This window comes from Odocoileus virginianus, chromosome 1, assembly GCF_023699985.2.
Source record: "Odocoileus virginianus isolate 20LAN1187 ecotype Illinois chromosome 1, Ovbor_1.2, whole genome shotgun sequence".
NCBI classification, from domain to species: domain Eukaryota; kingdom Metazoa; phylum Chordata; class Mammalia; order Artiodactyla; family Cervidae; genus Odocoileus; species Odocoileus virginianus.
The window spans coordinates 99237391-99254130 of NC_069674.1; the positions used below are offsets into that span (position 1 = coordinate 99237391).

The 16740-nt window shown below is 40.2% G+C and overlaps 1 protein-coding gene across 1 annotated transcript in view; it reads right to left on the reverse strand.

Annotated features, from left to right (window-relative positions):
• Positions 1-11151: 11151 nt before the first annotated feature.
• ASB4 (ankyrin repeat and SOCS box containing 4) overlaps positions 11152-16740 on the reverse strand; it is a 75972-nt gene continuing 70383 nt past the window's right edge. Inside the window, exons 4-5 of the mRNA XM_020882693.2 lie at positions 14882-14995; positions 11152-13704 (exon numbers count right to left, since the gene is read on the reverse strand). Coding sequence (XP_020738352.1) covers positions 13516-13704; positions 14882-14995 — 303 coding nt within the window. The 3' untranslated portion in view covers positions 11152-13515. The remainder of the gene's footprint in view (positions 13705-14881; positions 14996-16740) is intronic.

Genomic DNA, 16740 nt, shown 5'->3' on the forward strand with positions numbered 1-16740 from the left:
ACAAAATATTTGAACAGGCAGCCCACCAAAGAAGATAAACAAACACCCAGTAGGCACAAGAGAAGCTATTTAACATGATTAGCTCTCAGAGAAATGCAAATTAAAAACTACAAATACGTATCAGTGCATCCTAAAATTAAAAAAGCTGACACCACTAAATGCTGATAAGAATGTGCAGCAACTAGAACTCTCCTGCATTGCTGATGGGAGTGAAAAAATGTCCATAACTTTGGAAAACCGTTTGGCACTTTCTTATGAAGTTAAATATGTGCCCACTGACTGACCTTTCGATTCCACTCCTAGATATTTACCCAAGGGAAATGCAAACATGTCCACAAAAAGACTTCAGCAAGAATGTTTATAGCAGGTTTGTCCATTGTGTTAGTCAAGGTTCCCTAGAAACACGGAACCACTAGGCTGTGTATATGTATTCAGAGAGAGAAAGATTTCTTTATTTGAAAGAATTGGCTTATGTGATTGTAGGAACTCCCATCTGAAATCTTCAGGGCAAGCTGGAGACCTATATAAGAGTTAATGCTTTAATTCTGAATCTGAAGGCAGTCTGGAAGCAGAAATCCTTCCTCTGAGGATCCCAGTCTTTTTCTTATAAGGTCTTCAACTGACTGTATGAGGCCCACCAATGTTATGGAGGATAATCTGCTTCATAATACGGAGTATAATGAGTATGAGTACACTCTAAGCCTGCTGATCACTTCTAAAAAATACCTTCACAGTGGCATCTAGATTGCTATTTGACCAAACATCTGGGTAACATAGTCTAACCAAGTTGACACATAAAATTAACCATCATCCATCATTACCTCAGACTAGAAATAACCCAAATCTCTATCAACAGGAGAATGGACAAACATACTGTGGTGTGTGTGTGTGTGTGTGTGTGTGTGTGTGTGTGTGTTTTAAGTCGCTTCAGTCATGTCCAACTCTGTACGACCCCATAGACTGTAGCTTGCCAGGCTCCTCTATCCATGGGGTTCTCCAGGCAAGAAAACCAGAGAGGGTTGCCATGCCCTGCTCCAGGGGATCTTCCCCACCCAGGGATTGAACCCAAGTCTCTTCTGTCTCCTGCATTGGCAGGTGGGTTCTTTACCTCTAGAGCCACCTGGGAAGCCCAAACATATTGTGGTATGTTCATACAATGGAATTACTACAAGCAATAAAGAAGTACAGACTACTGATACGTGGGAAAATCCAGATGACTCTCCAAAATACTATGTTGAGAGAAAGAAGTTAGACATCAAGGAGTATATACTATATAATTCTATTTCTATGAAATTCAACAACAGGTAAATCTAACATCTGGTAATAGAAATAACATGATGTCGCCTATGGGAGGTGAGGATTTACTAGAAAGAAGCAGAAAGGAACACTCTGGGGTAATATGTGTTCTTTATCTTTATCACAGTATTGATCACACAGGTATATATGTTTATAAAAATTCATCCAATTATACAAAGGTTGTGCATATTGATGTATGTAAATTTTACCTTAATCTTTTGAAAAACAGAAGTTCTTTCCTTTAAGAAAGCTATAGCCTAGTTGGGGAGACAGTAGGCAGACTGATGATACAATACTATATGATGAGTGAGGCCCTTAACCTCACTCATATGTATAATCAATCTAATTAACCTATTAAGATTTTTCAAAGACTTGGTGGGGAATGGGCACTAGTATATCTTAAAATGACCCCATGAGGTCTGGGGCTTTGACTATTATTATTTACCTCTGAATCCCCAGCACCTGCTACAGGGACCAGCTCAACAAACACTTGAAAAAATTCTATACTTATACACACACACAGAGGAAACAAACAAAAAACAAAACCAAATCTGTGCCAGTAGCTATTACCTTCTTTCTATCTCTTCCAGCTCTTTATTTACATGATATATGACCGTGAGTCTGTGAGAATCTTGAAAGTAGAACCCAGAGATGACAAAAGTTCAATCCTGACTGTCAACTGCAAGCACTGGCAGTAGTAGTCTACATGGCATGTTGAGGATTCAGTGGCTGAGACTGTGTTCAACAGGAGAGAGCGTCTCAACTGGTTAGAACTGCCTGCCACAGAGGGGAAAGGGACATGCCACCCTTCTGCCAACTCAAGAGAGCTCAAATTTAAGCACCAGGTAGAGTGAAAAAGCTGGCTTAAAACTTAACATTCAGAAACTAAGATCATGGCATCTGGTCCCATCACTTCGTGGCAAATAGATGGGGAAACAATGGAAACAGTGATAGACTTTATTTTGGGGGCCTCCAAAATCACTGCAGATGGTGAGTGCAGCCACGAAATTAAAAGACACTTGTTCCTTGGAAGAAAATTTATGACCAACCTAGATAGCATATTAAAAAGCAGAGACATTACTTTGCCAACAAAGGTCCATCTAGTCAAGGCTTTGGTTTTTCCAGTAGTCAAGTATGGATGTGACACTTGGACTATAAAGAAAGAAGAATTGATGCTTTTGAATTGTGGTGTTGGAGAAGACTCTTGAGAGGCCCTTGGACTGCAAGGAGATCCAACCAGTCCATCCAAAAGGAAATCAGCCCAGAATATTCATTGGAAAGACTGATGCTGAAGCTGAAACTCCAATACTTTGGTCAGCTGATGCAAAGAACTGACTCATTGGAAAAGACCCTGATGCTGGGAGGGATTGGGGGCAGGAGGAGAAGGGGACGACAGAGGATGAGATGGTTGGATGGCATCACCAACTCAATGGACATGAGTTTGAGTAAACACTAGGAGCTGGTGATGGACAGGAAGGCCTGGTGCACTGCAGTCCATGGGGTTGCAAAGAGTCGGGCATGACTGAGCAACTGAACTGAATATCTAAATAAGAAAGGTAAACTATACATATAGAGGCAGAACATGTTCAATGAGTTAGTCAGCCCTGTCCCAAGGCAGAAAAGAAAATGTAAGGACTATTGAAGACCAAGTCAAATACCAACACATTGCGAGAGGACCTATAGATTTATTTAGATGTGTCCTATGTTTAGAAATGGGCAGATTTCCTCCTGTGCACTGCCACACATGCTGATGGCGTGTTCTTGAATAGATGTATCCATATATTCTGCTCACCTGTTTGCTAGATATATGTGTGTGTGTGTAAACTTTTCTAACATGTGTGGGGTTCACAAGTCACTTTGTTGTTGTTGTTTACTTGCTAAATCATGCCTGACTCTTTGGACCCCATGGACTATCGCCTGCCAGGCTCCTCTATCCATGGGATTTCCCAGGCAAGAATACTGGAGTGGGTTGCCATATCCTTCTCCAGGGGATCTTCCCAACCCAGGGATCGAACCCATGCATCCTGCATTGGCATGTGGATTTTTTACGACTAAGCCACCAGGGAAGTCCCACAAGTCATTTACAAACTTACAGAGTTCAGCTGGAAAAGCCAAGCAGGATAGGACTATAATAATAATAACCACCACTTTGTAAATGTTAACTATGTGCCTGGCATTGTAGTAAACATGCTCATTTTTATTTACTTTCCCATCAGTTCTACAATGAGGTGATTACTGCCCCTAGCTGCAAAGAGAGAAACAGTCTCAGAGGGAGTGAGTGGCAGAGAGGAATTCTAATCCAGCGTGGCTGACTTGCTTTGTTCATCCATATGGCCAGCTAGCTGTTAGATGATCTCGGGAAGCAACTTTTCTGCTTTTTCCAAAAGGAAATACCTCAAGACTTCACTGAAGAGTTGTCTGATGGTGCAGCAATATGTGGGTTTCCCAGGTGGTGCGAGTGGTAAAGAACTTGCCTGCCAATGCAGGAGATGTAAGAGATGCGGGTTTGATCCCCAGGTTGGGAAGATCCCCTGGAGGAGGGCATGGCAACCCACTCCAGTATCCTTGCCTGGAGAATCCCATGGACAGACGAGTCTGGCGGGCTATGGTCCATAGCGTCACAAAGAGTCAGACACGCCTGAAGCAACTTAGCAAGCACACACGCAGCAGTATGTGGGATGCTAAGAGCCGAGACTGGGTGACCAGGCCCCTTCTCCAGCACTGCCAAGGCAGACAGACCTGAATCATGCAGGTCTCATCTTGGAAACTTTTCTCATTACCTCTTTGGTAGTTTTTGCTTCAAGCTTGACCCTTATCTCTAACCTGTAATCTATTATCCCTCCATAATTGTGGTTTTCAGACTGGGACAAAGGAATTAAAGAATTAGACAGGGAGAAAGAAGCATAAAATGTCCCAGTTTCTGCATGACTTATGTATCACCTTCATGCATCCTGAAGCAAAGTTGCAGGAGATACTGGTCTCATCAATGACTGACAGTCCCTAGGAATTCACCAGCATTGCCTCTGCTTAGCTCACACTGAGATCCTGGCCAAGCAGAGGCAGCAGGACACTAGAAAATGAGGATAAGAGACAGGAAGGGAAGGGAAAAGGAGAGAGAGAAGGCAAGAAGTAGGACAGAAAACAGAAAGCAAATGAATGGAATTACTAATGAAATTGTCCATTTCCATGCCACACGGAGAGAAACTCACTGCAATTTTATTTTTCCTTTGGATTATGTAAAACAGGGTAGAAAACTATGGTTTTAAGACCTCTTCCTTATTCCTAGATCAAAGGGCAGAGCAGGTTTCTTTGAAACCGTAACCAGGAGATTAATGAAACTTGCTGTGGATCTTTTTGTCTTCATTAAACTTTCCAGTTTGGTTTTCTTCAGAGATGCAGTTTTTTTTTTTTTTTAATTTTAACTTTTTTAATTGAAGTATAGATGATTTACAATGTTGTGTTAGTTTCTGGTGTACAACAAAGTGATTCACTTTTCAGATTTTTTTTTTCCATTACAGTTTATTACAAGATATTGAATTCAGTTTCCTGTTTACAGTTTACAGTTTCCTATACAGTAGGACTTTGTTGTTTATATGTCCTATATGTGTGTCTGCTAATTCCAAACTCCTAATTTATCCCTCCCCCTCCTTCCACTTTGGTAATAAGCTTGTTTTCTACATCTGTAAGTCTATTTCTATTTTGTAAATATGTTCATTTGTAACATTTTTTTAAGATTTGACATATAAGTGATATCATATAATATTTGTTTCTGTCTGACTGACTTCACTTAGTAATGGTAATTTCTAGGTCCAGCCATTGTTGCTAAAAATGGCATCATTTCATTCTCTTTATGGCTGAGTGATATTCCACTGTGTATGTATACCACATCTTCTTTATCCATTCATCTGTTGATGAACACATAGGTTGCTTCCACGTCCTGGCTATTGTATATAGTGCTGCTGTGAACATTGCGGTTGCACGTATCCTTTTAAAATAAGAGTTTTCTCTGGATATATGTTCAGGAGCGGGATGGCTGGATCATATGATAACTCTGTCTTTCCTTTTTAAAGGAACATCCATACCGTTCTCCATAGTGGCTGTACCAGTTTACATGTCAACCAACAGTATAGGAAGGTTCCCTTCTCTACACACCCTCTCCAGCATTTATTATTTGTAGACTTTTTGATGATGGCCACTCTGACTGGTGTCAAGTGATATCTCATCATAGTTTTTATTTGCATTCTTTAATAATTAGTGAAAAATAATAATAATTAGTGATGTTGAGCATCTTTTTATGTGCCTGTTGGTCATCTGTATGTCTTCCTTGGAGAAATGTCTATTGGTCTTCTGCCCATTTTTTGATTGGGTGTTTAAAAAAAAAAAAATATATATATATATATATATATATAGAGAGAGAGAGAGAGAGAGAGAGAGAGAGCTGTTTACACTATCTGTATATTTTGGAAACTAAGCCCTTGTAGGTTGCATCATTTGCAAATATTTTCTCCCAGTTCATAGGTTGTCTTCTTGTTTTATTTATGGTCTCCTTTTCTGTGCAAAAGCTTGTAAGTCTGATTAGGTCCCATTTGTTTATTTTTGCTTGTATTTCTTTTGCTTTGTGAGACTGATCTAAGAAAACATTGCTGCAATTTATGTCAGATAATGTTTTGCCTAATGTTCTCTTCTAGGATTTTTATGATGTTATACGTCATCTGTAAGTCTTCAAGTCATCTTGAGTTTATTTTTAGAACTGAGACCTGATGGTAGTTCCAAAGCTCTGACTCACAGTAGGGAGAACACTCTCCTACACTGCCTCCTTCAGGTCAAACAGTCAAGAGTAGAGAAACTTAATGAAGTCAGCTTGCAACAGTTTGCTTCAGAGAGTTGGTACCACAAGAAAAAAAAACCCTGCAGTTAAAATGCAAATTAAAAAAAAGAAAAAAAGCCCATGGTCCATAGCACGCATGTCTTAGAAGCTCTCCATGTCCTCAGGTATATTCTACATAATGCCTCCCACCCAGCAGACTCCTGCACCATCTGAGCACTGATGAGGGTTCAGCTGAACACCAGACACTTAAGAAGCTTCACATGTATCATTTCATTCAGTTCCCAAACCAGGTAATTAATCACTAGTAATCAAATAAAGAAATTGACCCATGAACTAAGAAACTAGCCCAAGTTCACACAGATATTAAGTAGCACAGTTGAGATTAAAACTCAACTACTGGATTCCAAAATTCAGATTCTTCCTCCCAGGTCACTCTGTTTTGCTAATGCATGGGAAGAAAGCTTTGCAGTTTCTTTGTATCTTTATCGCAGGATCAGCCAAAGTTACTAAGAAACCATTCATTGCTACCTGAGCTTTCCCTGATGAATCACCTTACAAAGAGGCCTTTCATTCTGCCTTTGACTTCAGCAGTACCGGGAGTTCCGGGGTTCCTGAAGCGCTGTCAGTGCTTCTGTAAACAATTTATCAGTTGAACACTGCTGTGGCAAGAATTATAAGCAGTGCTCAAACTCCAAATTTTGTGTCTGTTCCTTTATCCTCTTTTGCACTGGAAGAAAGGTTTCCCTTTTTAAAAAGGTTTCCCAATTTAAAAATCTTTTCAGCTTTTTGATATTTAAGAAAATGCAAGGCTATCATTCCTTTCTGCTCCAGTAAATTATTCCATTTGATTGGAGAGTTTTACGGGGGAAGAAAAGAGTTTACTAATCTCATATTTTATTTTTTTTTCACATCTAAATCTTCAGAATTGTAAATATTTTTTGGCATGGAAGAAGAGGTGAAGGTAATGATAAAGGCAGTTATATTTATTAAGCATCATGAAGATGCTCTGAAAATCATAAAATATATGTTATGTAGTTGTATCATAATGATTATTACTATTAAAGCTATAGGGGTGGAAAAGAATAATTATGATAATAATAATATTCCATTGATTTCCCACAGTGCTTCCACATGGTTAAAGATATCTCATGATTTGATCCCACCCAACCCTGCCAACCTCATTCTCCACTCTCTACAACAAATGTTCATCTTTTACTCGCAGCAAGCTTGTCTAATTGATAGTAAATGCTCACTGTACGTTACCGTTCTAACCCTTCACAGAGGCTACTCACCTTAAACTCCACCCCTTCCACTGCCCTATTCTTACTCAAATTATTACCCAACCCTCCCTTCCTTCAGGTCACAGCTCAAGACCACTGGCCTGACCACTGGTCCCCAGTGGCCCTCTCTTCCCTCAACCCTGACAGCACTTATCGTCTGGACCACCACCTGAGATCTCACTGACTTACCACAGTCCTATGCATGGTTTATGCATTTGCCAAAACCGCAACAAGAAATGAACTGCACACCCAAGGATGACTGAAGAGAATTTCATCAAGGAGAACAGCAGCTTAGGAGAAGGGCTCATCATAGGAACTGTGGCCTCGAGGAAGGAATTCAGCCACCATCATGAGAAGGCCCAGCAGGGGAGGGGCCAGGAAGTGTCCCCATCTCCATCTCCTCCCGCTCTTCAGTCTCCTGATGGTTTTCCCATTGAGTGAAACCAAGGAGACAGGCGAAAGGAGACTGGCTGATGCAGCCCATTAAAGTCATCCTGCCAGACCCTGAACAGGGGAAAGAGAGAATTTGTGTTCTGAAAGGCAGCTGAGTTTATTTGTCTTGCTTTCTAAATTAAATTGATTATAATCTCCATTAATTTCCACCTCTTCTCAATCAGAGACTTTCAGGTTCCCTTAAATCTGATATGGGGCAGTGAGTAAACATCTTCCCTTGTGACTCTGGGCAATGACTGGGCACTTGGAGCTTGAGAAGACCTCTGGTACCTAACTTCTGCTTCAAAGCCACCAAACACCACATGATGATAGTTCTGCTTTGTCAAATCTTCCGTGCTTGATTAAGCACTAAGAATGAATCCACTGGTGTCTTTAACTTAAGAAGTACAAGGTAGCATCATTATTTTATTTCCTTGGCTGGATATTTGCATAGTTGTTATACAATATCATTGAGGCTTACCTCTGTCTGAGAAAACCAATGACTAAATAAGTAATTTCAGCACACCTAATCAACTTAGTGTCGCTAAAATTAAAAAAGAAAGAAAAAAAAAAGAAAAAACCAAGAAAACAATCAACTGCTTCTTGGAGGTTGTTTCTTCATATTTCACGTGCTGCTTCTTATTGGTGACAAGTGTAAACAAATATAGGAGGAAGGCAATTTGCCACTGAAATACAGGTTTTGAAAATCATTTCTAATCAACCATTTATGGCAGGTTGACAGAAAAACAGCTCCGTTAGATAGCATCTAACTTTTAAAAACCCACTGTATACAGTTTATTCTTACTACTTAGTAAAAAAACAAACAAATAGACAAAAAAAAAACAAAAAAATTTGAGCTACTGAAAGTGAACCTTTCAGGAATTTGGTATCAACACTCCCTTCTTCTGTCCATATTTTGCACAGAACCATACATGTATTAGTACTGAATAAACCCTTGAAAGTGAAAGAATAATTAAATTAAATCCTCCAACCCTTCCTGGGCATTCACTCTGATGTGCAGTAACCCTCACTGCTGGGAATCTGAATTGCCAATCTTTACTCCTCCTGCTACCAAGATAACTTCCTCCTCTTCCCTCAGTGAAGATGGAAACAGCTGATTGACACTCTTTATCCACATGATAAAGTGATTCCGCAGCCTTCAGGAAATGGTAAAAGGAGTCATTTCATCCTTGATAAACCCACTTTAAAAAAGGGCAAAATTTCACAAATTAATCAGTTTGCCTGTTTGCTAATCCTCTACATCAGTGTTATTTCCGTCTCTGGCCCCCAACTCAAAAAACCCCAAGAAGTTCAGGGACCTGGTTTATCTGGTCATCTGTTGATTCCCAGCTGCCAGCAAAGTGCCTGGTATGTAGAAGAAGCTCAACAAGTAGTTCCAAAAGTGAACAGAAATCTAGCACATGTCACCTTCAGCTGCAGCTTCACTCTACGAACACGTTCCTCAGTGGTAGATAGCTCTCCGTAAATAATAATAAATATGACAGAAACAAGGACAACAATAATAGTAAAATCCTTCCTGAATGTCATACTCTGTCCTGTGTTCTTTAATGCACTAAAAATTTAACACTAGGATGGGTTCTAGACACACCATTCCCATATGTGGCACCTTGGCATAGTGACTATTTTACACTGAAGGAGTTCAAGAAAACAGCAAAAATAGGAAGATCACTCTGACCATCCCTGCCCCTTCTTCCCTGAAATAGGTCATAAAACCCTCCTGCAGGAAGTGTTCTCCCTAAATCTGGAGGAAAGGAGCACCCTTATCTTCTAAGACAAAGGGACATCAAGAAGACTCCTAACAATGAATACCACTCAGCCATCAACGGGGAGTGAAACTGGGTCATTTGCAGAGACATGCATGGACCTAGAGACTGTTGTACAGAGGGAAGTAAGTCAGAAAGACAAAACCAGACATTGTATATTAATGCATAGAGCAAAATGAACAGACGATCTTATTTGTAAAGCAAAAAGAGAGACACGGATGTAGAGAACAAATACATGGATACCAAGGGGGAAAAAGCGGTGGTGGGAGAAATGGGGAGATTGGGACTGCCCCATAAACACTATGGATGCCACGTATAAAATAGGTAAGGGAGGAGAACCGTCTGCGTAGCTCAGAGCACTCTCTTCACGCCCTGCAGTGACTGAATGCGGAGTCCGAAAGGAGGGGCGTGTGCGGACGCGCGGCTGAGGCACTTTGCTGTACAGTAGAAACGAACACAACAGAGTAAAGCAAAAATTAATGAAGAAAGAAGAATCCTAATGAAGAGTTAGGATTCCCAGGCTTCCCCTCGCTTACCACACTGACCTCACGTTCCTTCATCTATCATATTTCTACACAACTACCCACTTATCGTCAAACCTAGCACGAAAACACTCATGGTTGCTTCTTCAGGGCCTTCGTTTCCTTGTAAAGGCTTCCATGTCATGTGAAACATATTAAGTTAATTTATGTGCTTTCCTCCTGTTAATCTGTCTTTGTCAGTTTAACTTTCAGACCCAGCCAGGGACCCTAAGAGGGTCAAGTAAAACTTTTCCTTCCCTGCACTTCAGAGTGATCATATAAAAGTTTTATGAGGTAGGCACCACCACCATTTGCATCTTTACAAATGAGGAAACTGAGGCAGGGAGCAAGCACATCATTTTCCCCAGATAACAGGTCAAACTAGGTTGAGAGTGGATATAAACGTAGACAGACCCAGAGCCAAACTTCTAACACTTCACTGCAGTGCATCTGTTCATACCCCAAAGAAAATGACAATGAATTCCTTCCATATACTAGATCTGGTGTCTGTGTTTCAAAAAAAATAAATCATTGGATTTTTCTAAAAAGTTTTCAAAGTGTGTAGTTTAAAACAATCAACCAAGTAACAAAAATATAAGGCTCAGCTGTTTTTTTCCAACATTGATAAGCCACTGCAAATGGTTGGTTACTTTTTTCATCCTTACAGTTGGCTTTTGACTGCTGTATTTTTTATCAGAAACCACTGGGTTTGGGATGGAAGGGCACAGAGATGGTGTAACACTAGGTGATTTAAAAAGAGAACTTGTGTGTCTAGCTCCTAAGAAGGGAGAAAACTTAAAGGGTGGTCTTTCTATCATCTCAAAGATTCCTTCTCACATGCGACTATTTACTATCTGTCTTCTTCCTCACCAAGTGACTATTTACAGAAAGTTAACAAAGCTATCATGAGGATACAATTTCCTCTGTTGCTCCTGCTCACGGTTGCTTGAATGGTGAGAATGAAAAGAAATTAGAAACCCAAGAGGACAGAGAGGGGACAGACAGAAGACTATATTCAGCACAATTTCTCTATTATTGTTAAAACATCTTTTTGTTCTCAAAGCAATCGCCTGGTTTTTGTGTTTACCCTTTACTTTCTTTTGAAAATATTATTTATTTACAGGCATATCTTCTCATTCTCTTTTTTCTCCTCAGTGTGGAAGAAAGCAATGAATCATGTAGAGTTCTTTAGTCCAACTGCTGAGAAGTCAGTTAGGAAAGTCTTATCAACAGATAACTCACACAGATGAAAGAGAAGAGCTTTATTTAAGTCCTCTAAATGAAGGTTCAGAGATGAGGAGAAACAACTTTAAGTCTACAATAAACCATCCAAAACAAGTTGTTCTGTATTATATACTAGATTAACACAGAACGTCTAAGCACAGCAGGGAGCCTGAGAAACGTTATTTCCCCATGCAAGGAACATCCTCTCTCCTTTCATCCTCAGCCTCAGCATTATCACCCAAGTCAGCATCACAAATATTTCTCCAGAACACTCCTGAAACTGGGGGCAGTGGGGGGCAACACCTCCATCTGGCATTCTAGAATATGTTCTACACCACTTGCTGCAAGTAAACTGTTTGTTTTTTTAAGGATCATGTTTTATATGACTAGTTCACACACATACAGTATTCTATTCCATAATACAGATCTCATTTTTGTACAGAATATTCCTCCCAAAATATCTGAGTAGAACTGATACTTTGGAAAGATTATTGCATCTACATTATTTTTCCTACACAGCACCAGGAGGATGCAAATCCCAAGATGCGAAGCACAGTCTAGACGGCAGGCTAGTGGAATATTTGACTTCATCTCTACTCAAAACTCAAGTCTGTAAACTTCAACAAGATGAAGAAACATACACATGTACATACACCCTATCCCTGGAAAAAAAATCCTGCTCACAACTGGCAAATAGATTTATTTGTGCTTAATTACTTCTGCTCTAAGCTCTAAAACGTAATGCTGAAAGTCACTTAGCATATCTAAAAGTGACTAGCAAGAACAAATACGTGAAGTGAAAGCCGGCCTCATAAACCATGAAGTCCAAAGGTTAACCATCTACATTTCTCTTTCTGCAAACTGTTAACAAACCTGATTAACACACTAGCCTTTCCAAGTTTCTCAAACTTCTACTATTTTCAAAATGTTTCTAACTACTATTTTCAAAATGTTTCTAACTACTATTTTCAAAATGTTTCTATGTACTTTCTGCACCCGGCCATCACCAGCAAAATTCTCCTTATCTTCAAGCTAACATGCTCTGAAATGCCAGTCTCTTACATGAAAAGACTGAAGTAACCAACCTAAGTCCTTTCATACATTTCCTTGCACACATTTTCTAAAACTTCTTTGTCACATACATGGGAGCCATCAAGTGCGCAGTATTTTCCCCAGGGAACGTGGGACAGTACAACGCAGCAAATGATACTAAGATAAAAATATCTAGATGTGCCAGGAAACTGGAAGTGAGGCCTTTTACATTCACACTCACAGAAGCCAGAGATCCCCTCTACTTCACACTCACTACCCCTTCTCTTTATCATCAGGCTTCAAAGAAAACCACACTTCCTTTCAGAAACATGACTCTGAAAGGCAAGCGCTGAGAATGAACACGCATCTGTGCCCTTGCTCCTGAGTAGCAGGTCCCTGCTTCAATGTCTGGATCCTCTGCTAAATGATGACATCCGGGAGGGCTGGAGTCCTTGCTTGGGATTCACCGTTGCATCTCCGGTCTCTGGCTCAGTGCGAGTGTGTTAACATGTTTATTTTTACTTTCAAGTGCACAGGTCTCTGTTTTTCACTTCTCATTTGCTTCTGAGACCCCTTTGTTTTGACTATGCTCACACTTTCTTCTCTGAAAGTAAGTGGAGGAGCTCGGTGTGGGGAAAGGGGTTGGCAAAACTAGCAATAGTGATTTCTGCTACGTGGGAGAGGGTGGAGGACACAAAGATTAAGGGCCTATCACAAAGCCTTGCATGCTGGCAACTGAAGGGTAATGTAAACTCATCACTGATAAGGGAGAGAAAATGAGATTGGTTGTAAGAAAACCTGGGTCCCCTCTCAAATGAGATAATATATGAAAATTTTTACAAAATTACAACAGGTACCAAGTAAATGCACTATACACATTATTATTATTATGTCAGTACCTTCTGAATATGCTCTTATTTTTGAGAATACCTTCACTTTACCTCTTGTTTATTTCCCCTCACCATGGTACCCTAGGATTAATGACACAGTGTTTGCAAAGTGTTTCTACATCCCTGAAGTGTTATAATCAACCCAAGTACCATTTTATTTATGCAAACTGTGTCTACCCAGCGAGTCCACTTAAAGATCTAGGATTGGGAACTTCTGCCTCATAAGGCTTAATAAATGATTCCCTCCGGCTCTAAAAGCAAGTACTTTTTCAATGACAATGGGAGGGAAAGCAAAGGAATTACTCTGTGACATCTGCTGTGTAAAGTTCTTCGAATGGCGCATCTTGATAAATGCATGAGAGTCCTCGGAGAGTTACTGCACACAGTGAAGAGAGAGTGGTAAAAATCCCAGTATCTCTGAAAAGGAAGGCAAGACACGTTCAAGTCAGAAAAGCCTCGCAGTTGACATCAAGAGAAATCAACACTGACGTGTTTAGTCCTGCTTCATACCTAGTGGCAGCTTTCCACAGTCTCTGATGGTGAGGCAAAATTAAGCAGGAATAATAAAGCTAAGCCAGGTTAAGCAACTTTTCAAAGCTAAGGCAGCTAATAAGTAGCAGAATAACATTGCAGCTAAGCCATTGGACTCTAAGCCCAGGGAGCTCTGCACTCTGTGCCCAACACCTCTCCCGTGTTAGGGATAGCTGTGGTGGCTAAAACCAAGAAAAGAAGGCTAGTGAAATAGCTGGTTCACAAAGGCAGCAAAGTCCATGTGTGGCATGAGGACTCAGCTTTGCAAAGCTTTCTGCATGAGTCATCACAAAGTTTGTTTTTTTAAAATCTTATGTTATACACATTTTTGCCACGATTTTATCCATCTACCGATCTATTTATTCACTGATGGCTGCGTTGGGTCGTCCTTGTGACGTGTGGGCTTTCTCTAGTCGCAGTTCAATAGCTTTGGCTTGAGGGCTCTAGAGCTGGGACTCGGCAGTCGCGGTGCACAGGCTTCGTTGTCCTGCAGCATCTGGATCCCAGGGATCGATCCCAGACCCAGGGTGGAACCCATGCCTCTTGCACTGGCAGATGGACTTTTAACCACTGGACTACCAGGGAGGTCCCACAGTTTTTAATACTCTGTTACCTGCTTACTAAAGACTTTAGGATATTTAAAAGTGAATGAAAATAATCGATACAAAGCAATTTATTAAAGTCAGTGACATAATCTATACAAAACAGTTTAATCTTCTGGTAAAAATGCTATATGAGCAATCCCAAATGTTGTTGTTGTTGTTATTATTAAATTCATCTAAATTGATGGGGAAGAAAGTAAAATGGTCCACTTTATATAATTGTTCAACTTGCCCCTTGATAGAGAAATTCCCGAGATGCTCCCAAGTGTTACATACCTATTTATTTATCTATTCTCACACCTGCATTTTATAACCCTTTGTCTCATATTGGGGGGGGCATTCTAAAATTCTTAAAAGCATTCTCAAAACCCATTTTTTTAAAATTAGAATTTCCTGCACTTCCATTGTGGTCTGGAAGTCCTGCGGAGTGAAAAACCAGAGGAAATGAATGGATGCTTTACCTCCAAGTCATCATCAGGGATGGCTCTTTTCCACTTCACGTTCCACTTGATGTGTTCATAGGCGTTAACAACAACTTCAATTGCTTTGGGATATGAATGGCAGGCTTGAATCACCTACAGAGACACCATAGAGTTTTATTTGTTCAGTGCACACATATGATTCATCCATTCCACTCACAGAGATATCAAGACATCATGGACCTATAAGGCTCCTTACAGCCCTGAAATGCTCTGACAATGCTCTCAGGCTTTTGATATTTGGACACACTGCCAGCTCCCGTGGTAGATGGGAGGATTAAAAACATAAGACTAATTTCCTTCATCATTCAGGATAAAGTAAAAGAGAGGCTGCTAACAAAGAAAGTGGAAGTCTGATGAAATGCATGCCCTGCCCATAACTGAAGCAATTTTGAGAGAGGCTGATCTCAAAATACACTTCCAGTGGTCTGGGAAACACTTCTAGTTCTATAGAAAGTTTTATTAGCAAAAAGCTGAATATTCATAAACCAAGAACTTAAGCCCACTGGTGACTATGAGGTAACGCAAACTAGACAGTAGCATGAACGTTGATCAAAGTCATCGTCCCAGCGCAACACCTAAAGAGGACCTAGGTCACATACCAAACTACACTCACTGCTATTTTCACCTTCAGCAATAAAAGAAAGACTGCACAAAGATTAGCTATTTCATTAGCATGCTCTGTTCAACAGCTCATTGGGCAACCACCACCACCATCAACAACAAAAACAAAGCTGAGTCCAGGTAGCCAGCATTTTCATCAGGAGACAGGAAGATTTAGCTTTAGGTTTTAGATTAAACTCAATATTTAACCAACCTCTGATGTCACCAAGAAATCTGGACATATCTGACCAATAAATCATGCAACCTTTATTCAATGACAATGGATGGATATAGCAGACATACCCCAAAAGTAAAATATACTGTTTCTGGCGAGAGGCTTAATATAAGAATGAGAAGCAAAAACACATAAATGAAACAAGTGAAGATCAATGAAGATATATATGGTTCACATAAGTGTTAGGTTTGAAAAACAGGAATTATAGAAATTCCAAAAAGGAGAGCTGTGTGATTTGGGCTAACCAGGAAAGATTTCTTGGAGGAGATGAGTGCAACAGTAGAACCTAAATGGTAGAAAGGGGTGTGTATGTGCCGTGTCCTGCAGTCATGCCTGCCTGCATGCCCTTAGAGACCTGTCTACATGTGCAGCATCAGCAAACATAACAGTTGTGTTGAAACAGAATCGCTTCAAAGGGTACAAAGAGAACACCACTTTATTATTTCCCCTTGTCCTGCTCACACTAACTCACTTCCTGGAACCCTTCTCCATTTCTGACAGGACACCCCGAGCAGCACTCACACCTGTTTCTACTTAACTTTTTCTAAGGAGAAAATGTCATTTTCTAAGGAGAAAAATGTCATTTCATTAATAACAATGTTGATTTTACTTTAATAACTAAAACTGTAAATTTTATTCAGAAGTCTCTCCTCTCCCATAGCGTGGGCTTACTTCAAGCTGCAGTTGGAAAGGAGGTCCTTGTGGATAACAGGAAATACACACTTGATCTTTGTTTCTGGTCCCTAACACATAGAGCTCCTTAAATGGAGCTCCTTCACATCATTCAATTATGCTAACGAAGTGACTCTTAATGGGGCTCCTAGAGAGAATTTAAGAATTCCTAAAGAGATGGGAATACCAGAACATCTGATCTGTCTCTTGAGAAATCTGTATGCACATCAGGAAGCAACAGTTACAACTGGAAATAGAACAACAGACTGGTTCCAAATCAGGAAAGGAGTACATCAAGGCTATATATTGTCACCCTGCTTATTTAACTTAT